Source organism: Strigops habroptila, chromosome 6 (genome assembly GCF_004027225.2).
Source record: "Strigops habroptila isolate Jane chromosome 6, bStrHab1.2.pri, whole genome shotgun sequence".
In the NCBI taxonomy this organism is placed as follows: Eukaryota; Metazoa; Chordata; class Aves; order Psittaciformes; family Psittacidae; genus Strigops; species Strigops habroptila.
Genome location: NC_044282.2, coordinates 24952318 through 24978020, shown reverse-complemented (window position 1 = coordinate 24978020; position 25703 = coordinate 24952318). Strand labels below are relative to the sequence as shown.

The following is a 25703-nucleotide window of genomic DNA, read 5'->3' as shown; positions in this document are numbered from 1 at the left end:
GTAACTATCAGCTGAAACTGTGAGGATGTCTCAAGATCAAAATTTAAAATTTATTAAAATTCAGCAAGATTGTTAAGCCTCCACACTGGCAATTTCATTCAGGGATTGCTTCCAAATATGGTTTACAATTCATGACTAGAGGCAAGTGTCATAGTCTGCTTCTGCTGTTGGTCACCTCAAACTCCGCCGCTGCAACTGAAGGAGATGTTGTCTGTTGATCATAGCTTTGTGAAAGTGGTGTCCAGCACTTAACTGCAGGTGACAACTCAAAATGGAAGGAGCTTGGTAGGACTGAGAAAAATGTTTCTAACTATGCAAGTTTTAAAAGTCATTACCAACAGAGTAACTTTCTGCCAATAGCACACAGCACATTCAAAATGAGACCTGAAATGTCATCCTGCTTTAAGAATAATGTTTTTGTTGGGTTTTTTTTTCTCAGTGTAAGTTAAACATAACAAAATTAGCACCTAAATAACACAATTTCAAATATTTAAATTCCAGCCTGCTTGGCTTCCTCAATGCTTCAGCAGTAAAACAAGATGCAATAGTGCAACTGAAGGATTCTTATAACAGTTTTATATTAAAACAAGGTCACGAACCTCATCTGGAGTTCCAGACTGCTGTGTCTGCCAAGCTTCCAATTGCCTCTCAAGTTCCCTTCTTAGTTCTTCAGGATCTCTAACGATGTGCTAGAAGTGTAGTTATGAGATTTATGAGACAGAAAAATCAGTTCACACATCTGGTGTTTCCCCAAACTACAGCAAACTATCAGGAAGTAAAAATGCATTGCTCTTCTCTTTTTAGACACAAAAATACTGGAAAAAACTTAAATAATCTAAATCTCCTTTTTTTTAATAGCTTACATGTACAGGAAGGATAAATACCTCCCCACAAAAACCTGCATCTGTGACACAATCAACTTAGGAACAAAGCTAGGAACATCTATAATACAGATACTATAAATAATATAGAACTTCCAACAGAATTCAGTGTAATGATCTTGACAAACTCCAGATTTAATGACAGTAAAATGGAGATCAAACCATTAAATAAAACCTATCTAATATGATCCAAAATATAATATGCTTCACTTAATTACAGTTTTTTAAAAGCTTCATTCAAACCACTTAAAGAATTGAATGACATCTTCCTCTTCACCTGCCAGCAAATGCTATTTGATAAGCCATTCTGTTCAAGTACATTCAAGCTTTACTACACTTCTTTTACTTTTATTGTGCTTTCAGTGAGAACTTCTGTTCCTGCCTTGTAACACCACAATCTAGCCAAAGAGTAGTATGTGGTCTGCATAACCTGCAGGTTTATGGATTGAGGAAAATAAGGCTATGAACGCGAACTCTCAAATAACTTCCCATTCCTCAAAAAGCAGCAGCAGTCCTTCTGGTCACCTACTGCAGGTTTAAAGAAGGGTGAAGGAGTGTACATGGATGGAGCTGCTTCCCTTTTCCTTTTGCTGGAGCGTGGAAACTTGCTCGTTTCCCCCAGCAACGTGTCTCCCTTCCTATTTAACTGGTGCTGCAAGAGCTCCCCCTCCTGTTGAAGGTTTGCATGTCAACGGAAAAGAACCCACCACCACGTTTCCGAAAATGGGAGAACTCTTGCATTCAGCAGCCTTTTTCCAAAGAGCTACACCATTTGGCATTAAGATGGAAATACCACGTACAGCTGGCACGCAATCGTTTCCATGTTGTGCACAGAAACAGTAAAATACTGCCTTCCAAGTATGTAATCAGGACACAGTATTAGAAGCATGAAAGGTCAATACTGCTGAAGAACAGACACTGAAAATACTCTTACTTTATTAACTGACTATCCGCTGTCAACTGCTTCTATGCCATAACTCCATGATAAAATGTGCTTTTTCACAGCTAGCAGTCTGCACTGGGAAACTATGAGTGCTACATGAAGATCTAGGATTTTCTAGCATTTTTTTTCTAGTATTTTTTCTAGTATTTTTTGAATTGAGACATTCATAAAAGGCACACAATCAGCTTTTTTAAGGAAGAATTATACTGTGATGAATTAACTGAGGTGAATTCTTTGTCCACAATGGTGTTTTAAATTCATTGATGCCTAGCTCTCTCTTCACTCTGAACCCTTTATCTTCAGGGCACACACCTTTCCACTACCCAAACATCTGATCAGCACATTCATCTGAGCAAAACAGTTCTTGACAGTTAGAAAAACAAAAGATTTCTTTTAAAAAGAGTGAGGATGGGACCGTCTCACGTAAGGATGGGGAGGAGTTGTCATTTCAAAGTCATTATTCAGCTGCAGGTACAACAGTTGGTTGTGTGTTACTTCTCATTCTGCTATTAAAGAACAGCAAGCTACTGAGTTGTCTGAATGAAAGGAATTCTAAACTTTTGTCTTCAGAGTGCCATTAGCATGGGTCAAATAAAACAGACTGTTTCTACCACTGTAGTTTTAAGACTACACTTTGCATATCATACCTGGGGAGCGTCCATCAAAAACTGATGGGCTGTATGTATGGTCGAGTCCTTGCTTCTCTCTGGCTTCTCTTCAGTCACCTTTGGTAGCTTTTCTGCTGTCGAGTCATTGACATCCTCGGAGTCAAAAGTTTGGATCTCTGGCTCCACTTCACCTGGTCCTACAATCACGAAACTGATTACTAACTTTGTAGATCACACATAATACAAGAGCTCCTTTACTCACAAGCACTGTAGTGCAACCCAGGCTTTTTTTTTTTTTTTAATTTCATTTCAAGAGAAGTGCACAAATTCTAAGACAGTCAGTTCTAGGAATAGGATGAATACACCTTGCTACTCACTAAAACAGATAAATATGCATTTCCTTACGCAAACAGTTTTTCTCTCTTATAACCTTCTTGCCACATGAGCAATACATTAGTGAAAAGGCGTCTTTAACACTTGAAAATTCCACTGGTGAAGTACATTTTTTGAGCTTCATAGCCTATCTGACAGTGACAGGAGGTATAAAGCATTTTGAGAACATTCAGAAAATCATCATTTAAAAAAATTATGGCAATCTTTTCTTATCTGATCTTTTACTCTTGAGTTTTGTAATGGAACAGTTTCCCGTAACTCTGAAATCAATTTACAAATAAAAGAATGGGCTGAAGTTTTTCTTTTACTGTTGTTTCTAGTACATGACACTGTTCAACTTGTTTTTTAAGAATTATTCCAAGAAAAAAAAACAGTCTGACATTGCAGGAGATGTTTCAAAGATTCTAGTTTTTCAGAACATACTGTTAAGAGAATCATGTGGAAAAACAGGTAAGGCTGATTACATGCATGCCTGTGCCATAAAGCTAATGAATCTAGCAAGAGATTTAAGTAAAGAGATTAAACCTGAAGGGAGTGGGAGGTAAGAAAGTTAATCAGGCTGGTAAAACTCTTGTCTCCCTCTCTAGCCAGCTTTTGTGTTACCTGATCAGAAAACTATTCAAAATTCCAAGTTACTGTGTTGTTTACTTAGATTCATCAAAATTAAATACTTATATTGCAATTGGCAAGAGATATTTATTTCTATCTAGCTTATTTTGGTTTTTGGGCTGTGTAGCTGACATGTCAGACCTGTCTTCTCATCTACCAACCATTTGCACCTGATAGCCATTTTCTGTTAAGCAGCTCAGTTTTGGTTTGTTTCATTCTCACTTCAGGAAGAAAGCAGGGCAACAGTGACACTTCAGTGCCGCCTCACACTGGATGTTGTTCAGACCAGGTCCTCAACTTCTTGATGTTTTGTCAGAAATTACACATAAAAAGAAGAGTTGTGTGGTGCCAATGCTGGTGACACTGGAATGCAGTTACGTGCCAATTAATTAAGCAGACTGGCACTGTGTCTAAAGAGGGAAAGTGTTCGCCTTTTACTTCTTTAAAGATGTGGATGAAGATTAGAGACCATTAACTTGAAAGAAAGCTGCAAAACCCTCTGTCACTCAACCAATTTAGCAAAGGCTAATGCTGGTTACTTGGCAGGAGTAAGAATACTGCTGCAGAAAAATCAATTAAGAGCAGATGCTTTAGTCTTACAAAGCGTACACTCATCTACCATATGCAAAAATAAATACCTACATATACATTTAAAGATGCACATCAGCATATGTTTAGAATGTTTTTTTAAGTTAACATACCAGGAGTTTCAGTGGCAGTAGAGTTCTTCTTTTCTGGCTTCAGCTCCTCTGTGTCTACTGCTCTGAGATCCTCGTCGTTCTGCATTTGTGTTTCCATAGCTGCATCTTCAGAATCTCCCTCTTCCTTTTCTTCAGGGGGCATAATAGGTTTCTCTTGTTCTTTGCTAGCTACATCTGTACAAAGGCAACAATAGTTATTAAGAGGAAAGAGGAAGAAAAAGTAGTGAAGTTGCAAATGTTGCATTGAGCCCACTGCATTATCAGTTTCAGTGAACTTCAGAAGATATCTGAGCTATTGCCTCAAACCTCAGTTTTATCTTTCACTGTGCTGTGCCATTTTGTGTTAATGAGCTACTGCCCTGAAAACCCAATGAATGAAACAACAGACTAGTTAGTTTAATAGAAAAAAAAAAAAATATATATTTTAAATGTTTATTAAACTAAAATCCATTTTTATGAGTCAATTCAGTATGTTATAAAATGTTATCATTAGTATGAACCTGATTGCCAAAGAGTAGCACGTATTATAGTGAAATGGTTCTGCATCTTAAACCAAAGCAAGGACTGTTAAACATAACTTGGAAAAACATACTGGGAAAAACTACAGTAAATAGGAGTGTTTCAGGATTTGCCTCTGCAGTAACAACTCTTTACACCCAGAAATATCACCGTACCATATGTCTGTGCATCATAGCTTTCAGAGCCTTGTTTAATATGTTCAAATGCATCAGCCTCCTCCACATTTTGTTTAGGCTGAGTTGTATTCTGCTTGGCTTCACTGCTGGATTCTATGGTTCTCAGTCGCTTGTGGATATGTTCATTGTGATCTCCCATTGAGCGTTCATTATCTGCCTGACCAGGTTTCCTCTTGAAACTCTGAAAGAACACCATGAACTTCAAGTGAGTTGCAGCCAAACACTGATGATAACAATGGTTCTAACAAGGAGAAACTGAAACTATTTGCTGGTTAATATTAAAACATTCAAATTAAAAAAATTAATAATAATTAAAAAAAAATTAAAAAGAAGAGATGAACCTGGGTATTTTTTCTGCTCTGCTTCTGAAAAGCCATCCGGGCCATGCGTGTGGATTCATGGCCTTCTGACTGATTTGCACTTGAAGCTCCACTTCCACTTTCCTGAGAGACAAAAAAAATAATTCCAAAATCACAACTGTAACTGAAAATGGCAACTGTGGTAGTCAAATTTCAGAAGTTACACTGCGATGCTGTGCTGCTTTCTCTTGTGAATGACAAATGGCTCACAAGTGCAAGTATTACTCTTGTGGAGAGCAGACGGGACAGTTCTGCAGCTCAGCCATTAGCCTAAACTTACAGTTTTCACTGCTATGAAATTTCACTATGTATCTATGTGATCTTAAATGTTTTCAGTGAATTTATAATTGGTGTTCTAAAAATTGAATCTTATACACAGTTCCTAAAAATACAGCAGCAGTTCCTAGACTGCAGCTTGAAAACATATTCACAAGTTCAGCATTTTTAACTTAGACACTTCCAGTATTTTACCTCTTTAGACTGGTCTCTTTCTGAAGCCTCTCCAGCCAGCTCAACAGCACTGTCACTCTGCAGGTTTTCTTGCCCAGTCTGCCCTTGTGTTTCATGCTCCATTCTTTCCTCAGGCTCAGGGATCTCTTCATCTATCTCTGAATTATCTTTACCCTCTTCTTCCTGAAATAACATCAGTGTAATTTAACATTCTAAAAAACATCGGAAACTTGGTACTATTGAAATGCACTTGAAGAATAACGCCATCATCAGGCACAGTCAGCACTGGTTCACAGGGGGAAAGTCCTGTTTAACTAATCCGATAGCCTTATATGAGAAGGTCATCGGCCTAGTAGATGAAGGGAAGTTGGTGGATGTAGTTTTTCTGGATTTTAATAAGACTTCTGATACGGTCCCTCACAGCATCCTTCTGGATAAGTTGTCCAGCTGTGCGATGAATAGGTTCATGGTGTGCTGAGTGAACAACTGGCTGAAGGGCAGGGTACAAAGGGTTGTGGTGAATGGGGCTACATCTGGCTGGTGACAGGTCACCAGTGGTGTTCCTTGGGGTGACCTCATTACTCTCTATAGCTTCCTGAGAGGAAGTGAAGAGGGAGGTGCTGAGCTCTACTCTCTGGTATCCACTAACAGGATGCTTGGGAATGCTTCAAGGCTGTGTCAGGGGAGGTTTAGACTGGACTTTAGGAAGCATTTCTTTTCTGAGAGGGTGGTCAAACACTGGAACAGGCTTCGTAGAGAGGTGGTCAATGCCCCAAGTCTATCAGTGCTTAAGAAGCATTTGGACAATGCTTTTAACATTCTTTAACTTTTGGTCAGCCCTGAATTGGTCAGGCAATTGGATTAGATGATCTATGTAGTCCCTTCCAACTGAAATGTTCTATGCTAACAGAAGGCCAAGGAGGTAACAGGAATACAGATGACAGAAATACACCAGTTTAATAGTAAGCACATTTCTGTTATCTTGATGAAGATTCTCATTAACATCACACCTACTCAATGTCAAATCTGTTTCAGTATCATAGATGCATCCATTTCTTAAGTCTTATATAAGGTAATTAAAAAAAGAAAAGCAGGCTTTATCACTCTTTACCTGAGGTTGAAGGCCTTGATCAGCAGCAGGGATTCCCTTATCTTCAGCAGATTCATTTTTTTCCTCATCAGATGGTTGTGACTCTTCCTCATCCTCCTCTTCTGCTGCATTGTCAGTGTTCCCTGAATTTTCTTCTTGATCATGAGCATCTTTGTCCCCTTCATCTTCCTTCTCCTCTTTATCTTCAGAAATGCCTTCTTCAGCTGGTTCTGCATCTTGATCATCTCGCTCTGTCTCACCAGTATCCTGTTCATTCTGTTCTTCTGTTTTCTCTGCCTCATTTAAATCAGCAGGTTTCTCATCTACTTCAAAAGCATTTTCTTCTGGATTAAAAACAATCAGAAAGGTATACAAAATGTTCAGTGAAGTACAGAGATAGTAAATATTACAGTAAACAAAACTGCCCAGCCTATCAAAAAATTCAGATTTCTATACACAGAATCTATGATTTTCTATAGCAGAGAATTCCTTTAAGTTGCAATTGGTTTGTAACTAATGATACAGCAAGATGAATTCTTATTAATTCCCTTTAACCTAACAGTCTTGAGAGTGAGTTGCCTTTGAGTACAAATGCTTGCAAGTATCATACTAAAAAATGAAACCATAAAAGCAACTGGACAATTAACTAAGGAGCTTCTAGTGGAAGTTAAGAGTGTGTCACTTGGATAACATGAGAAAGCCTGCTCCAAAGCGTGCGTGAAAGATGGGTAAAGGAAAATATTGTAATGTTGTTAATTATTATCTGGCCTGTATTTGATATGTTGATATTTTGATACAGAGAAGTGAATGTGCAGCTTCTTATTATACAGAATCCTACCACCACCTCTTTCCCTTTCTATAGAGAAGAAAGAGCTCATTATCTGTCCCACCCATGTTTCCATTTGGCTTTCATCTAGGAATCTGTAGAGAGATTTTCAGCTGTACCTTCACCCTCTTCTTCCTCATCACTCTTCTCATCATTCTCTAGGTTCAGATTATCAGGAAGGTCCAAAGGTTCAACTTCAGGCTCCTTTTCCTGGTGGCCATGATAAGGATCTGTTTCGTTCTCATCATACTCACGCTATCAGCAAAAGAATGGGGGGAAAAAATAACAGGTATGTAATAAATGGGAGGAAAGGCAAAGATAAGAAATAAGATGCTACGGAATTCTCTAGGACAGAAATACTGGGTGCAAATATTACATTCTGACCAGTTAAAAACGAATTTCCAGTGGTACACATCCTCATGCGTAAAAAGCAGAAAAAGATTAATTTTGGCAAATGCATTTACATAAATAGGTATTTCTTAAAACCAGCATGTTTTATGTTCAGAATCCAGTTTTCCTAGCTGAAAGATTCTTAACAGAATCTGCGTTCTTGCAGATGGCAAATGCACTCTTGCATAGTTTGCAGAATATTCAAGCATAATGCACACACGTTTGGGATGAGTCCCACTGACTTAGTGTTTCTGTTGCTAAACAAAACAGAACAAGAATTTTCAAGCTTTGTCCATCAAAACATCAGTTCAGTGTAAAGCCTGTTCTGGCAGCCGTTACAAGTTCAGGTTAATGCAAACAAAAATTCTTTTTGGATTACGGATCAGAAAATACAGGTATGATCAAATGGATGCAATATGGTTACTTTCAACTCTGAAATGAATCAACCTTATTTTTCCCCCAACACACTTCACTATTAAATAAAGACCATTTCAAATTCTTAAAAATGTATGATATGAGCAAGAGAATATGGTTTAACAGCAAGATACTCTATGTAATCCAAATCATTTTTACCTCATCAATCTGTTCATGGATTTTCTCTTTGTTTCCCCCGTCCTCTTCTTGTTGCTCTTTTTCCTCATCCTTGGGAGGCTGTTTTTTATTATCCTTGTTTCCTGTGCCAGAATTGTCATCTTTTGCAACAAGCTCTGACTCCTCCTATTAACCAACAAATCCAAAAGAAACTCAGTTATGCTACCTGCTTCTCAAAGTCTCAGTGACAAGACACCACCTCCTACAGAAAAAAGAAAACACTAAATAAAACTTATGATATACCGAAATTATCTCTTTCCTAGACCAAGAGCTATATAAGTGAGTTCACAGTGTAGGTCAATCGAGTTAACAGAGTTTAATTTCTTTGATATTCTTTTTCCCACCTCTTTTCTCTTTACCTCATCCATTCCTGGTCCAGTTTCTTCTGTTTTACTGCTGTCATCTTCATCCTCATCTTCATCTTCATCCCCCCAGAGCCTCTCATCCAGTTTATCATCAGCTTCAGCATTATCAAGATTTCCCATCTGCTTGTCCAGCTCCTCCTCTTCGTCTGAATTTTCATCATTTTCTGTGTACAATTCAGAATGCATTTCAGTACAGAAGAGATAAAGCTAACTTTTTTGTTAACTTCAGAAACAAGCAGTCACAATTAGCAGCTTAATTTCATCACCCTACACAGTTAATTGAGAGGTGTGGAAAAAGACACACATTCAGTAACACCCAGAAGAGCAGGGTCATAATTATGTGGTTCAGAGTGTTCTCTTGGACATATGGGGACACATAGCATTCTTTCTCTCAGATTAACAAGTCTCAGCTGCAAAACTTCGATGATTTAAACCTGTACTCCTTACCCTCTCTGTTCTCCATTTTCAAAACGTTTTGGCATTACTGGGATGGGGAAGATCAATTCCACTTTATCTGTTTATTAGTTTGGGAATTTCCCTTCTTGTGCAGATGAACTTATTCTCGGCATTTTGTCAGAGATTTGGAAGTAGATTAACATTACCAAAATTTATAAGCCACGTTAGTTTAAGACGTTCAAGCTGTTGCCCTTTAAAGTGAAGAACTGCTACCTTTTGGGTGAGTAGCAACTTGAATAAATCTACCAAATGTTGCTATTTTTTCCCATTTAAAAAATGTAAAGTTAATTTTTTTTAATCGCTAAAAAGTTAGCAATAGCTTAATTAGTCATGTTTTGAAATTAGTAACAGCCATGTTCTCAAGTATTCTGTGACCTTCAACAGCTCCATAAAGTCAGTGATTAATTTTAAAATGCATCTATAGGTCAGCTCATGAGTAGAAGAATAGGCTCCCTTCATTCCAGAGCCAACACAGTGAAAGATAAGAGACAGTATTTGGCACTAATCTGTTGTTGAACACTGACTTTTCAGTATATACTTCATTATATAAAAGTAACAACCATTACTTTATTATTCTATAACATTTCTTATAAGTTTGTGATAGTGGAAGAACCAAACCTTTTTTCTCCTGCTCCCCATCATGCATTTTTCCTTCAAAGTCTTCTGACATCTCAATTGCATTGTCTTCTCCTTCAATGTCTGGTTTAGAATCTTGATCCTCTTTCTCCTTCTCTTCACCCTTTTGAAAACTGTCTTCTATCTGAATTATTAGTAGAGCCAAAAATTACAATGGATCTTGCCTATATATTAAAGTTTACTTACTGTTGTTATTTTAAGTTTATATGCAAAGATAAAAGCCAACCTAAACAGGAGACTGAAAGTAACTTCATGTTTCTTTTACCTGAAACATCCACAACATGGACCTCAAAGGCTTTTTCAGTTTTACTTAAACAAGAACAGTGCCATTTACCTGATCTTCACTTTCTATGTTGTCGCTCACATCCTTCTTGCCTTCCCCATCTCCAATACCACCATCCTCGTAATCATGAAACTGTGTTGCTCCCTCTCCAGCTTCATCTTCAAGTAATTCTTTTGGAAGGCAAAACCCCTACAAAAGCAAACAGAAACTCAAAACTTTCTGTAGTAGTAAGTACATCTTTTGGCTTAATTTCTACTTAAGACTTTTGTATACATTAAATATGTCCATACCATATATCCACTGTTATCTCTAATAACTTACCTTTTGGGCAAGCTCTGTAAAAATGCTAGTTAGAACAGAAAGCAATTTTCCAGTACTCCGGTGAGATGCCAGTGAAACAGTGAGGTAGAACAGGATAAGGTCTGAATACTTGCAGAGCATGGGCTTTAGACGCACCAGCAGATAGCACGACTGGTTGAAGAACTGCAGTTAAAACCAAAGAACAGCTGTCAAACATGATTGCGTACATACTGACATGCACCTCAGAGAGGGTGATGACAGAGACTGAAAACAGATGCTCAAACCAGAAATACCGGTTGGTGAGTTTACAGGCATGTAATCGGCCTTACGTTGTTTTTTAAATAGAATTTCTAGGGTTTCTCAAGCTTTTTTTTTTTTAGATTTCCACACAAAAACCACCCCTAAAACTTAACTCTTCCACCAGCTTTTGCACTGCAGCTTTTGCACTGCAGAAGAGCACTTATATTTGCCCACAATTTCTCACATGCTTGTAGTTCTAAGCTACTGGACAATAAGAAGCAATGTACGTGCAACTACTAAAGGTCACAATTCCAAATCTTTTGAGACCCCTAAGCCAAAAACTCTCGAGAAGAACAATTTTACCTTATGTTTATCTGAAGTGTAATCTTCCCCATAAGATTTCAGGTTCTCCAGGAGTTCTGAAACCGCCAAAATTGCCTTCTGCACATGCAAAGAATCCAGATCAGCAGAGAGATCTTCATCCAAAAGCTTAGTTATATGTCCTTCTTTAATCACGTCAAATGAGGCTGCATCCTCTTTGTTTGAAATACATTTAAAAAAATACGGAAATCAAGTTAGACATCCTAAAAATGTTATAGGAAGCAATCTAGAAATACCCATCCTATCTGCTTAAATAGATGACTTCTATTAAAACAGCAATTCCTTTCTGTATTGGTACCTCTGCTAGACAACAGTTTAAGGAATTTTTAGGTTTGCATAGTTTAAACTCTCTTCCTCTACCTTAGGTAAATGAACAAACTTACCATTTTCCTCTGGAGATTTTTCTTCCTCTTTTCCATCTTCCTGTTTTCTCTCTACCAAACACTGGATGGCATACAGAACAACACGGATAACGTTTTCCACTTTTGCTGAGAAGTGCTCCACAAACTCTTCATCTGCCCATTGATTTCCTTTTGAACCATAACACAGGCAGTTTTACACAGAAATACATTACATTACAGGTTACTATGTTTCCCCTTTGCAAGGAGCATGATTAAGCACTATGCAATTTTTACTACATAATTCTGTAAAATCTCCTTGCTAATCCTGCCCTGCAACTATGGTGTAAGATCTGTCATCAACAGTGACTAAGGGGGGGAGGGAGGGAGAAATAAATTACTGCATAAATTAAGTCTGGACTAAATTTTGCAAGTTTGAATTTAATCAAGTGTTTCTGGGTATCTGGATGATTTCATCAAATGTTTCTGGATATATGAATGAACATGGAGCCATCCTCTACAAAAACCAAACTAATGAACTCTTGTATCTTTATCTGAATTACAAAAGGGGCAGAGAAGAATTGTCCTTACCACTGCACTCTGACACGGAAGCAAGAAGCTGTGTTCTCCAGGCTGTGAAGTCTGAAGATGTATTATTAACTTCTTCTTGTATATAGTTTAGGCTCTTGATTAGGGCCATCTGATTTGCAGCTTGCCTGTCTTCCCCAGTTGGAAGAAACAAGGACTCTATGCCCTGTAACTGAGCTGAGACTTCCAGCAAACAACTCACAGCTGATGTGCAAACTTCAAAATCCTTCCTGCAACAAGAAATCCCATAACACTTAAAGAAGAACAAACCATTCAATATAAGATCAAATCTTTTCTTGGGGCACAGATAGGGGAGAGGCAGCTGATCTCTATCTTGAACTTGTTAAATAAGAAGTCTAACAACAAGCAGATATGCCATATACACTGTCTGAAGTGGGGACAAATGAGAGGGTTATTATTAAATAGTCTACAGATTTCTTTTAAAATTAAAATTTCTTCATTAAATTGACGTTTGAAATTAATTAATTGACCCCATTAACTAAGGAGTGATGGGGATGAAATCCCAGGAGACTAAGACAAACTGAGAAGCTGAGATGGACCAATTTTTTTCTGACTTGTTGGGGGAGTGTAGAAGACACGTACATTTGCTTCAAAAGCCAGGCATTGCATTTTGCAAGAAAAACAAATAGAAACAAGCTTCAAGAGCACCTGAACAACTTTTAAGATATGCATAGGCAAAGATTTTCAAGATGATTCCATCTTATATGAACATAAAACATAGAGACTCCATTTTGCGCACATAGAGAACTCACCAGGAATAAAACAAGGTCTCACATGACTGTTGTCTTATTTTGTCCACTTCTGCTTTCATTGCCTTCACATTTGTCAGCATTGCAGTCAATTGTGCAGCTACCTGCAGCCATAACTGATCCTTATTTCGCATCCTGCATCCAGGAGGCAGTTGCTCAGTTGTTACTGGAGACAAGTATTTTAACTCTGAGGGAATTAGATCAGGTATTCCCATAAAAACATTTTCCATTTCAGGTCCTGAACTCTGAGGAGTGTTTGTTTTGACATCTGTCCTTTCACTGTCACTGCACTTTGTTAACTCTTCTTTTGGGCAGCACTGTATAAACCAAGACAGCTCCTCAAGAACCATCACACACTGCATGGAAAGTTGCTGCAGTTTGTCAGTCCAGTGCTGAATACTGTCTTGAGGAGGAAATGCTACGTTATATTCTCTGTCAGCAGTCAACCTAGAATCTATTTCTTGTATACAACTCAGGAGGTTCCTAGTTACGAAGAAAGAAGGAAAAAAAGTTACAATCACTGAGTTTTATCTCATATTTCCCTTTTAAAAGCTAAACCTTCAGACTAAATTCATAGAAGATCTAGCTAATATGGAATTATGGAATTAGTGGAAGTCAAACTTTTTTCCCAAGAAAAAGCTTTGTTTAATTAGTGAATTTAACTCTGTACTGCTTATTTTTGAGAATATATGTCCTGAAAACAGGGATTTCTGAGATTTTTCAGAATCTACACCATCTTTTCAAACCACCCTTAAACTCCTGGCCTGTTAGTCAAATATTGTTCGTTCTCCTCCATTGTAAAAGCAAATCAGATTCTGACACATCTTCATTCTCTGATGTGCTGCCTAACAGTCAGCTCATAACAAACAATCTGATTTGCAATGAAAGTCACAGCAATGCAGGCAAGTGATTCATTATTCTCACAACTGTGAAGTTAAGGACTTTGTGTTTTGGGCTTTTGGTTGGTTGGTTGCAGGGTTGTGGGGTTTTTTGCTTGTTTTTCCAAATGGGCTAGGGTTAGTAGAAATTTTGCATCAGTAATCTCCAGTCTATATTTCCTTCCCTGTACAAAGGAAATAGCTCCTGACCTAACTTCAAAAAGGTTTATGTATTACATTAGTGATGAACACAAATATGCAGAACAACAGTGGAGTTTGCAGTGAAACTGATGAGTCAAGCAATGGGGTGAAAAAAATCACAATAGAAAAGATTTTCTATGTTCTTTTTCTTTTACAGTTTTGACACAAGATCTAGCACCTCCCACCTCTTTAGAGCTTTTCATTGTAAACTGTTGAGGTTTTGTTCATTTTGGCTAGAAGTGCCATCCAGATCATTTATTTACTCAAGATCAAACCAACAACTTGAACGTAGCCAAAATTAACTTAGGCCAATACCAAAAGAGGGAGATTTAACAATTGATAGGTTTAATGGTTTACCTGTAATTATTTCATGGTCTTCATGTGTGTCTAATCTATTTTCCCAAATTAATTTGATTCCAAACTATTGGGTGCAATGACAGGATAAACAATATCTAACCCCTCCACCGCCCCGGATCTTTTCTATCTAGGGTTAAATGAGGGGAGGAGAGAAATGGGGAAGCAGGGGGCAAGAATTTTATTTTCTTCTACTTTACTTTCCATCTTTCTTGAACTGAATTGCTTACTGTCAAACTCCTTCCCAACAGTTAAAGGTTGGAAAATGCAAAATACCTCAGTAAGATCCACTGTTCTGTCAATGTAGTCAGAGATCGCCTCTGTCTGACAAGCACCTGCATGAGGTGGGCAGTGAACCCTTTGCATCGTTCAATGCTACCTAGTCCAATATCCTAAAGAAAACAGATGCAGAAGAGGTGGGAGGGAACAGTTAGATGAATAAGCAGACAACGACATTCTCTGTGCCTCCACTTCATTTCCCTGAGCAGGTTGAAAGGTTATGGTTTAATTGAACAACTTAAAATGCAGACAAAAATCACTGTTATTACAGTTTCCTCATCTTAATTTTTCTGCATCTTCCATATATGCTGCTCACAAATTTGATTTTCAGGTAGCTTCTGCAACAACAGTGGTATTACATTGCCCTCCCCCCTGCAGCAATTCTTATCAGGAATTTAGTTCCAATAGTAAAGCTACCTTACATAAATTATGATAAAAATCTAAAGAGGTAACAATCTAAAGCTTTTACATACATGACCATTGCTAAAAATCACTTCCACAATTCTTTTTACCAGCTTTACTGCTAACTATTTTCACTCCTTTCATTAGGAGGGATCCCATTTTAAAGCTTAGAATAAATGTTCACAACACAGAGCAAAACGGATCACAGCTACGTTCTGTTATTTATGGCCATTATCAGCTGTGATGTTTGACAAGATCATGTTGTAAAACAAGGGGCAAAGCACACTGAAAGGAAGAGAATCTGGAAGAGATCTTTTTTTCCTAGAATATTGAAAAGGTGATACTGATTCGGCAGAGCTCATTTGTTCCCTCTTCTGATTTTAGACCAATTTTTAAGCAAGGGAATATACTAGCGCTTTTTGTGTTAAGACTCAGGGTCCAATTATGTTAAATTATAAATCTCAACCGATTTTTTTTTTCATGAGCACCAACTAATCATAGCTTTTTTCCTAACAAGTTTTGATTCATCATTTTGGAGTTCCCTTCATGAACAAAAAGTAGCAATTTGGGATCTGCTGGGATGAAAGATGCTGTACATTGAACAGATCACTAACTTAATTCACTAAACTGAAATTGCTCATTCATAAAACAACAGGTTTTAAAATGCTGCATTTAATGGTTTGTCCTAAAATATCATACTTTGTATCCTACTACAGAACATAGCATTATCTCACATCGACTTTTTACTATGAAAAAATTTCAGTCCAAGGTGGTAAAGTGAAGTTAACAGAAGTAGAATTTCTATTTTTACTGTGGTGTTTTTACCTTGGCAGGTGCTAACAACGCTGTCTGAAGTCTAGAGTGGCGTGCAAGTGACCGATAGAAGTACTTCTGGCATCCATCCCAGGCAGAAGAAATCTCTGTCATCAACCTGACAAAGCACAAAAAAGTCTAATATTAGAAAGCTGTATCATTTCAGTACCTCAGCATACTGGAACCACCAAGTCAGCTCTTCAACCTAATGCATTTGCTTACAATTTGTTATTTTGCAAACACACTGATCTTGTAGTTCTTCATTTTCTTCATAAGTATTCTAGTCTTAAGAATACATTTAATTTTTTAAATAAACTCTAAGGAAACACTAAGCAATAGTGGCAAAACATCTATCTTTGAATATCATTTAACACTTAAATAGTGATATTTATTTTTTCTTCTCCCCATGCAGCTAAATCCGGCTTGATAGGCAAGCCTTTATTTTGGCTTTGATGAAAGACTGTATAAACTAAACCCTTATGCCTGAGGAAGACAATAAGGAGCATGTCTCAATGACAAAAATCACTTGCTGCCAAAAAAGCAACATGGAAATACATGAAGGAACATTGTTACTGTAGATAAGTTTTTCCAGAAATGCCCATTTTGAAGTCTATGTATTTTCTCCTGAAATATCCCATTATTCAATGAAAACAAAACAACTAAGCAGTCCCTGTAAATTACAATTTATCTTTAATAAGATAATCAGCAGTCTACTTTCTAATATAATGCTAGCAAAGCATGCCAGGCAAAACTGGACAGCAGAAGGCTAATTGAAATCTAATCCACAGAAACAATGAAACTGAGAGTAAAGTTGTCAAAAGTGCAAATTAGAAACAAAAAACAAACAAACAAAACCCCTCAAAACAACCAAACTTTTGCTCAGTTGGACATGCTAGTACAGTACGTAAAGGATTTTCAAACTGAGAAGTAATGGGAGGAAAGGAACGCAAGGGAATATGTAAAATCCTACACGAATTACAGTCCACTAATTCCAGTCTAAATCCACATGCAAAAAAATTCTATATATTATAGCTGCAATTCATACGATCTAAGGGTTAGAAATACTGTGTACATACGTGGCATCCAGTTCACATGTATGATTTACTACACCTAACGCGCTATGCAAGTCCAGTGGGTGGAGGTAGAGTATTTCATGGTAATCTTTAGAACGGGACCAAGATAGACCTTTCCGGTATGACAAACCTGGAACGACATTTGAACGCAACATCCTTTTATGCCTCATTCTTTTATATGAGAAATGTCACTCAGACGGTTGGCATTAAGATACTAAAACATCTGATGTAATTCTTTTCCTCATGCTGTCTGATTTTGACAAGTCTTCGAATATGCTGCAAGTTTCGTAATGTAAGAACACATCGCTGTTAGCTATGTACAGCTGAACACAGCTGAAATAAGACAAACATAGACCTGTGTGTATAAACAAGGTTGGTGGCAGTGGTCAAGAGGAAAACCAGAAAGCCTTGAACCTGTCAGGCAGGCTATAGCCAGAGAAAGTTACAGCTATGTACTTTTAAAAAACTCTGTTTAAAGTAACTCTGCTATTTTAGCTATTTTTAAAACTGGATTAAACATGCTCATTTCTTTAAAGGCAATTAGAATACTTTCAAAGCATCCTGAAGGTAAGCAGAGCTTGTAAGAAATGCTCATTAGCTATTTAGGTTACATTGCCATTTTTCCAAACAAAATGGAGAACAAGTCTTAAAAGCAACACTTTTCACTGCTTTGCACACTTTATGAAAGCTGAGGTAGGAATTATCACCTCATTTTTAAGACTTGAAAAGGCTGATGAATGAGGAAGGTAAAGGTGTCACCTGAAACCACAGAGAGCTCAGTAAAGAATTCAAATCCCATGTGTTAATTAAATCATCACAGTATGTCACTCCTCCAGCACAAACTTCACAGGGCAGCAATGACAGTTAATTCCTTTGGCACCAGTGGGTGGAAATACACAGGAAAAGTATATGTGCTGGAAACCTCCCACTTAGATTCACCTGTCTTTGCAGTCATCTAAATAAGAAAGGACCTCAATATTCTGGAAACTATTTACTCAGTACACATCAACTTATTTAAGTAGCATAAACTGCAAACACTTGAAACTACACCTGAAGCCTCCTCGCCCTCCCAGAAAGCATTTAGGATGTTTATGTTTTCATTCACTTTCCAAGTGTGACACTCCAGCTTTTTATCAAAATCATGCCTTCTTGAAACCCTTAACTTCATGTTTCCAAGCTTCCTTCTGCACCTCTGAGGAACAGAAATCTCTCTCTTCCTCCTCCTTCTCCCTGTCTCCTCCCCCGCAAGAGGTTCTTAGCATCACTGCAGGCCAGAAGCTATGGCTTCCAAGAGAAGCACCAAAACACTAAACTCCATTCCAAGTGGGGGGGGGGGAAGGGAAGGGGGAGAAGCAAAGTTACATTTATTTCTATTTCTACCTATGACTTAAAAGAATGCTGTCAGACAGCTGCTTATTTAACAAGACTGCTTACTTCTGCTGGTTTCTGAACTGCTCAGTGAGCAAGAACAGTTGAAGAGTAATTCCATGTAACACCAAAGTAAAAGGCAACAATTAATAGTTTGGGTAGGTCCTTTACTGTAAGACTAGCAGGGGGAGCAATGGAGACTGGGCTGCTGAATAGGGTGCCTCCAATGATTCCCCATCCATGCAGTCTCCATGGCTCAACCACACCTCTGCCAATCTCATCTCTGCCAGTCTGTCAATCAATGAGAGATGGGCTCTCATTCTAATCAGCTAACTTAAACTCAGTTCTGGATCAGAGAATGTTTACAAGATAATGAGCTTCTTTCTTGTTTCTAAAACGTGGGCAGTGACTTTGGACTGGCGATAAAGCAGATTTCTGCTTCAGAAAAGCTACTGTTGTATACCTAATGGAACGTAAGAAAAATAGAACATATTTGAAAGGGCAACACACTAGGCCTCACAGTCAACAGACGAAGAGAAAGAGAGACTTAACTGCTTCTACATATTAGTGGCTCAATGACTTCAAGAATATAGTATTATGGTGGGTTTAGATGGATTGGCAAAAATAGTAACATGCTTAGGACCTTTGTACTTTTAAACCAAGCACATTTTAGCCAAAGCTCACCTGTTTTAGCAAGGCTTTTGAAGAGATCTGACAAAGCCCGTTGCTTTTGCATCTGAATATGCTTTGCCTCTGATTTCTGCTTCTCCTTAGTTGCTGTCTGATCAAATGTTAAATTTTGCAGTTCAGCTACAGAAACAATGATACCACCTGCACAGAAAGGTAAGAGATGTGAAAATTCAACATATACAAAGCTGCCAGGGGAAGATAACCTGGGAAGGGAACTATATATCTACACTTTCTCGTGATCTCTTGCCTTTATGTTACAGAGGGCAATTATGGTATGGAAATCTCAAGAATACTTAACCTGTGAACTGCTCAAGATTTTCCACCAGACTTAAGAGTGAATTATTTTCTGTAACTGTTGAACACATTTTCTTCATTTTTTTAGTAAGCTTAGGCAGACGGTACTGCAGAGATTCTGCATGGAACGTAATGCCATCCTGACATTCTTCTGGGAGTGCTCTCTGAGAAAAATAAAAAGAAAGAAGATTATACACACGTGCCAAAAGCTGTGTTATTTAACCATCAAGAGAAATTGTTGCAAAAATAAGGGCGAAGTTCTACATTCATCTGACACCACAAAACAAGTCCATGTTAACAGTTCAGCACCAGCATTTAAGGAAAATCACAATATATGCATGTCAGGCATACATTAGTTTTGAAAGCAGCCAAACAAATGGAAGATGCTATGATCCTACTCTCTTACGTGCTTGTTTTATCACTGCTTCAGGTCAGCTTCTTCAGCCTTCCAAGCTCAAAGTCACATTAACCTCATAACCTCATAACCTCATAACCACATAACCATAAATCACTAATGCCCTCATGGCACTGGATAAGAATATCACCTACTTTCCAGTTTTTTGCACTGCTAAACAACAACAAAACCAGTATGCAAATAGAAATTATTAAGTAACAGAACTAATCCCCCAGCATGTCCAAACCTAATCCCCAGGGTTTGTTCAATTTAGGATTGCATGCATCTTTTTTAAAGATGCAGAGACAAGAAGAAACTGCAATAAGTAAAACTGATAACCCTGTTAACTATCAGTAACATGCTTACAAACAAAGAAACCACCAACAAACCAAGCCCACAACTGAACACATTAGATTTTCATCAGTTTTCTGCCTCCTCACTCTATCCTCCTGTCACAGGACAAGAGCAAGATCAGCCACCCTCCTGGTCTGAAGAAACTGAACAAAGCATTGGAAGCTGAGAGTAACTGAGCATTTCCCACTCACCCCCAAATTCTGATGAGTTACGATTGTCTCCTTGCATCTTATTAATAAAAACTAACAGAAACGAGTAGGAATCTATTTTGGGAAGAAAATTACTTGACTTCCTCTCTGAGCTGGAAAATTTAAGAGACAACTGAACTGTATGGCATGTAGAGTAGGATTAACCGTGTATCAGCTAGCCCACAGTAAATGTTCCCTGCACACACGCTGTCAGCCAACAGCAAACGTAGGACAACACAGTGCATTCCCATATCAGAATTCAGGCTCAAAGTAATTTTATATTTAATCAGAGCTTATATATGCACAAACCCTACAGCTACACAATCATTTGTCTTGGACCTTGCTTAGAAGAAAAAGGGCAATAATAATTTCAACACCCAGTCCATATCACTGTACTAGTAGGGAAGGAACTAATTGCTGCAGACAATATGCAAGCAACTTGGATGATGAAATGTGTAACTGCCATCATCTTTATATTAGAGCACAGATACTGTGCCAAATCGATACAGAACAATCTTGTCTTTCCATGCTGCATTCCCACCCATCTGCAGTGTTTCATAACACTGAACACAAGACAAACCAAGAAACTGATGATATGCTCAACAGATTTGACACATAAGATTTTTTTCTGCATAAATCAATGAAAAGCAACATACAGATGAGAATAGAGAAAATATCCTTCCAACACTTAGAATAAAGAATACAGTCACCTTGGCAACATCTGTTCTAGCAGACAGAATTTTTCTTAATGCGGTGTTTAGCCTCTGAACTTTGGTCTCTATGTTCTCAGATTCTTCCTGCTTTTGCAAGCAATCCAGCTGCTCTTCCTTACCAATTTCCACCAAGGCAGGCCGACATGGCTCACCCAGAACAACTTCAAACTTCTTCATGAATTTAAAGAGGGTCCTAATTACCAAAGCAAAGCAAAAATGTTACTGGGTTTTACAATCCTGGAAATCTCTCAGTGCTAGAAAGAAATGTTTCCACTGTGTTATGAGCAGAAAAAACATTCTTGCATTAAAATGTAGCATCACAGAGGAATCATCTAGAAGGAAGGTTCCAAATAAGGAACTTAATTTCAAGCTCTGAGTTACCTGCGTATTTTTTCAACTGACTGTTTTACAGCCCAGAAGCTGACATCATTCCACTTTGAAATCTTCACAAATTCCTGTTAGGAAAATAAATAATCAATGCAATGAAGTATTTCCATATAAAAGATCATCTTTAAAGCAAGTTAGTCATGATGATCTGGCAGTCTTAAAATGCAAGACTGTAGTAGGTGAGCAAATTATTGCATAGGCATCTTAGTCTATTAACATATGTGTTTATGCTAAAACTGCTGCATAGCCAAATCCTATGAAATCCAAAGGGACTTCGCTACTGGGTAGAAACCTCCATGGCTAAATGGAACTGACCAAACATTAAAGACTTCAACCAACCCCTCACCTCAAAAGTAAATTCTTGCCAAAGAAAATATGTAGTAGGGATTTCAGTGGCCAACGGAGCGATTATATACAAATTCAAAAAATATCTGCTCTGCTGTTCCTTTGATTAGATCAGTAGATTGTTTGAGTGAAGTTTCCTTTTACCTTAAGTTCCTTTTCTATAGGTTGACGAAGTTCAGTGATTCTGGCCTGAACACACTCTGAAAACTGCTTATAATAATTGTATAGGTTCCACAGGATGCTGCACAGAACATCTGAAAGGGACAGACAATAACAAGTTTCTTTTAAAAATGGGATACTTTTCAGTATGAAGAGGAGATTTTTTTTTTTGTAATTACGAAGTTTAGCAACACCAAAAGTTGGGGTAAACTGATTGACAGTATTCTTCATGGAAATGGGAAAACCAGCAGCATAGGCTTGTGTTGTATTTATGAGCTTAGTGATCTATGTGGAAAGTCATGAATAGCTGATTGTCAGGTTGTTGTAAAGAAGACTCAACACATGCAATGCTAAGAACTTACCCTTTTCTGCTACTTGAGGCATCAGCAAGACATGGCAGTGGAAAACCAGTAGTGCTTGGAGTCGTGCATGAAACTCTCCCAGTGTAGATCCTTCAATGAAAGCTTGTAGTGTGCTCAGCAGTGTTTTCAGATCCATATGCTCTGTTTCTGAACATTGCACCAGAAATTTAGAAAGAAAAGTGGGAGAAAACAAAACAAAACAAAAAAACCAAGAAACCAAACAAACCCAAACCAACCCCAAAGGGGCAAACCTCTACATAAAAATTGCTATGTGCTCCTTGTAAACTTCCAACTAAATATCAGGTCTCTATTAGGAGAGGTTCAAAACAAAATAGAAAAGGGTAGAAGAGAATTCTAATTTAATAAGTAAAATGAACAAACACTGTAAGAAAAGAGAGAGGACGAGACAGCATTAAGGTAGCGACCGAGCTGACCAGCTACATGCCCAGCTTCAGAGTGGATCAAGTGTTTAAAGAATAGTTGCTATTCTCTATAAATGAATGGCTTTTTTGGTCATGATGAACCACACTACAAATTAGTCACTGCCAGTTCCTTAATTCCTCAAATCATGAAAACAGAAATAGATCTTAGAAGAATCTGGTAGAGAATACAGTGTCTTTAGAGCACTAACTATGGAAGAAGACAAGCTGTCCATTTGGAAATGTAAAATAACCCAAGGATCTGAAGCTTGTCAAGTGCATTAATTAGCCATGAGATTGGAAGAACTCTGCCTCGTGCCAGAGAATGTCACTTTCATCTTTACACTTTCACTGCGTTTTGGGGAGGCAAGGGACTGAGAACTATCTTCTTTCCTCTGTATTATGTAACATAAACACATGCAGAGAGATTTACTAAGAACAGCATGTACCAAAACATACTTAGTGTAAGAATTCTTTAGGCTTTATACAGAATGTTAAAAGCTGTTAAGCCGGAACATGAATTATGCCTTTTCCAGTTGCAGATGGAGGCCTCCTACCCTCCAAATCTGTTTGAAACGTTTATATGTGCATGACATACACAGTTCTACTTTCTTTTAGATGCTTTTTACAGATATCTTTTTTAATTCACACCACCTACAGTGTTGGCCCTATGAGAGACACAGGTGACTCCAGAAATAAATATCAAGCCGTGAAGTTCACTCTGTATGGAAGACACTATACAGCCATGGAATTTATTGTAAGGCAAAGAGAATTTATTGTAGGGCAAGAACTACACCTGAAGGTGCACCAAACTCTGGGTTTTAGGACCTTAATTATGCATCCTTTGTAATTGCTGGAACTGCATCACACATTCATATAAGACCAGCACTTACCTTCTGTGTTTGCCTCTGTCTGTTCTTGAACGTACTTCTCAATCATCTGATAGATTGAGAACCAGTGCTTTGTGGATTTCTCTACATGCTGCTTCATTATATTGTCCAAACTTACCGACCAGCAACTGGAAACAATAAGGAAGAGAAAGAAGAAAAAAATAAAGCAAAAATATTGTGGGTAGTTTGGGCTCCAAAACATCATAAACTTTATTCTCTGTTTCTGCTAAACTAATGGAAGATTTTACAAGGTGGAATAATCTGCAGGTATGCTTAATATACACAACTAACTCTTGAGGATCACTGCTTTGCCACTATTATTAAATATGAGAGAAGTGCAGGAACTAGGGATGATAAAAACAAAACCAGTCAGAGCCAAGTTCAGAAGTTTCTTTTCATGAAACTTGAGGTAGACTTGTGGAATTCCTGATCATGGCATACTGTGGATATAAAGATTTTACATGGTTTTAACAGGAGACTAAACAATAATTTTTAAGGGAAAATTAATGGGGGTTGTTAGACAAAACACTGCAGGCTCAGCAAACCCTAGGATGAAAACAGAACACTAGGAAAATATTAGGACCAAGTACTGTAGCTATCTGTTCTGCTTCTACTCCCCCTGAGGCATATACATAGGGTCACCATGGGCTGGACATGCTCATTCTGAGCCCAGTGCAGCTGCTAACACTCTTACTAGGACAGCCACATGCACAGAGAACACACTGGAACATACAGAGAAGCATGTTCCATGATTAAGGCAATTCTGCATGGAATGTGTCTCTGTATGGAGGCAGAAGCTTACAGTATCTAAGAAAAAAGCAGTAGGGAAGGACAGTTCTTACTTCAACTCCAGTCTACGCCACTGAATAATCAGCTGTGTGACCAAATCAAGATGTTTCCGCAAGGACAAAGCTCGACTAGCATTTTCCTCCCAGTCCTGGGGAAAAAAAAACCAGCAAGTTCACCTTTATACAAAGCCAGAAATCAGCCTTTGCAAGACAAGATTCATGCAGTACTCTGGATTACATTCCTGCTCGTTAAACTTATAGCGTGGAGCAAATTCACTTCCCCAAATCCTGCCAAGCAGACAGTTTTCAGTTGTTTTTATTGTGGTACCGCTTCCCTTAGCACTTTTCTTACCTGTGCCTTTGCAAGAAGAATTTCCAAGCCATTCAGGAACTTTGAGAGAGGACTAGAGAGTGGAAAACTCCAGATTCTGTCCATCACAACTAACAGCTGCAGAATAAAAAACAAGCATTCAACCTATAGTAACTGATCTTTAACAGAAGCAGTCATGAAGTTCACCTGATTTGTATTAGCACAACCCTCCCCTGCAGGAGATAAGACTATATATATACATATATATATGTATGTCTTTAATTTTAAACTGCTTCCTTGTTTTAGTATAACCTTATTCAGTGAAGGCCAATGCACTCAGGGAAAGTAGCACAAATGACCTAATGCAAAGAGTTCCAATCGATTCTGTGTTTCTGCATTAGTCTAAGAAATACAACCTGAGGGCCACACAGGCCCCATAACTGGGACCAAAGATATCAATTTTAAAGCACCATGAAAGAATTTTGGAAAAAAACATCCAGGAGCCCAAACAGCAAAACACCTCAAGAATCTCTGAGGTATGGCAGACTGAAAGGTGCTTAAAGCTGTAAGATCGGAGTAGGCAGTGAACACCACTTAACATTTCATAACTCAAAAAGAACAGTTAATAATACCTAATGACTTCAAAATATCTGCATAAGTAATACAGACAACATCTAGGCAAGTGTATGCCTACATGTCTATGCATGTCTATACACATATTTACACACAAATGCAATTCCAAAATGTTCCAGTTTTCCCCAAACACTTGCTGAGGTCTTTTTACCTGCACAAGTACTGGATGCTCCGGCCATTCCTGCAGTAGCCTATTTACTTCTTTAGCAAAGCTATCAAGTACAGGTTGGCACTGTCGGACTTGCTGAATATTAGGATGCTGGTAGAAGTCATATGGACCATCTTGCTGCAGCACAAGATCTGAAGTTAGTTCCTCAAAAAATGTATTGTGAAGAAGAGTGCTAGCTAGAAGTTGGCTTCCCAAAAGAGTATCATTCATTTCAGCACCTAGGAAGCAAAAAAAGGAAGACATCACATATGCAAATAATTCTTTCTTCAGTTGAATAGATGTGGGGGATTTTCTTCTGTATCCCAAGCCTCAGCATGTTATGTATTACAAGGATATAACAATATGCC

General features: G+C 38.0%; 1 protein-coding gene across 4 annotated transcripts in view; it reads right to left on the bottom strand.

Annotated features, from left to right (window-relative positions):
- MDN1 (midasin AAA ATPase 1) overlaps positions 1-25703 on the bottom strand; it is a 100083-nt gene that overhangs the window by 6839 nt on the left and 67541 nt on the right. For 3 of the 4 annotated variants that reach the window (XM_030489502.1, XM_030489504.1, XM_030489505.1), the window contains 30 exons: positions 25339-25574; positions 24597-24692; positions 24299-24393; positions 23460-23584; positions 22148-22294; positions 21771-21880; positions 21276-21349; positions 20892-21087; positions 19250-19409; positions 18946-19092; positions 16897-17023; positions 15833-15938; positions 14603-14718; positions 12897-13376; positions 12127-12353; positions 11581-11727; positions 11180-11352; positions 10598-10759; positions 10328-10465; positions 9976-10117; positions 8896-9065; positions 8519-8662; positions 7675-7810; positions 6751-7073; positions 5661-5822; positions 5172-5273; positions 4810-5011; positions 4136-4309; positions 2472-2629; positions 600-689 (listed from right to left, as the gene is read on the bottom strand). In XM_030489502.1, coding sequence (XP_030345362.1) covers positions 600-689; positions 2472-2629; positions 4136-4309; positions 4810-5011; positions 5172-5273; positions 5661-5822; positions 6751-7073; positions 7675-7810; positions 8519-8662; positions 8896-9065; positions 9976-10117; positions 10328-10465; positions 10598-10759; positions 11180-11352; positions 11581-11727; positions 12127-12353; positions 12897-13376; positions 14603-14718; positions 15833-15938; positions 16897-17023; positions 18946-19092; positions 19250-19409; positions 20892-21087; positions 21276-21349; positions 21771-21880; positions 22148-22294; positions 23460-23584; positions 24299-24393; positions 24597-24692; positions 25339-25574 — 4865 coding nt within the window. The remainder of the gene's footprint in view (positions 1-599; positions 690-2471; positions 2630-4135; positions 4310-4809; positions 5012-5171; positions 5274-5660; positions 5823-6750; positions 7074-7674; positions 7811-8518; positions 8663-8895; positions 9066-9975; positions 10118-10327; positions 10466-10597; positions 10760-11179; positions 11353-11580; positions 11728-12126; positions 12354-12896; positions 13377-14602; positions 14719-15832; positions 15939-16896; positions 17024-18945; positions 19093-19249; positions 19410-20891; positions 21088-21275; positions 21350-21770; positions 21881-22147; positions 22295-23459; positions 23585-24298; positions 24394-24596; positions 24693-25338; positions 25575-25703) is intronic. The other variant, XM_030489503.1, reaches the window with a different exon arrangement.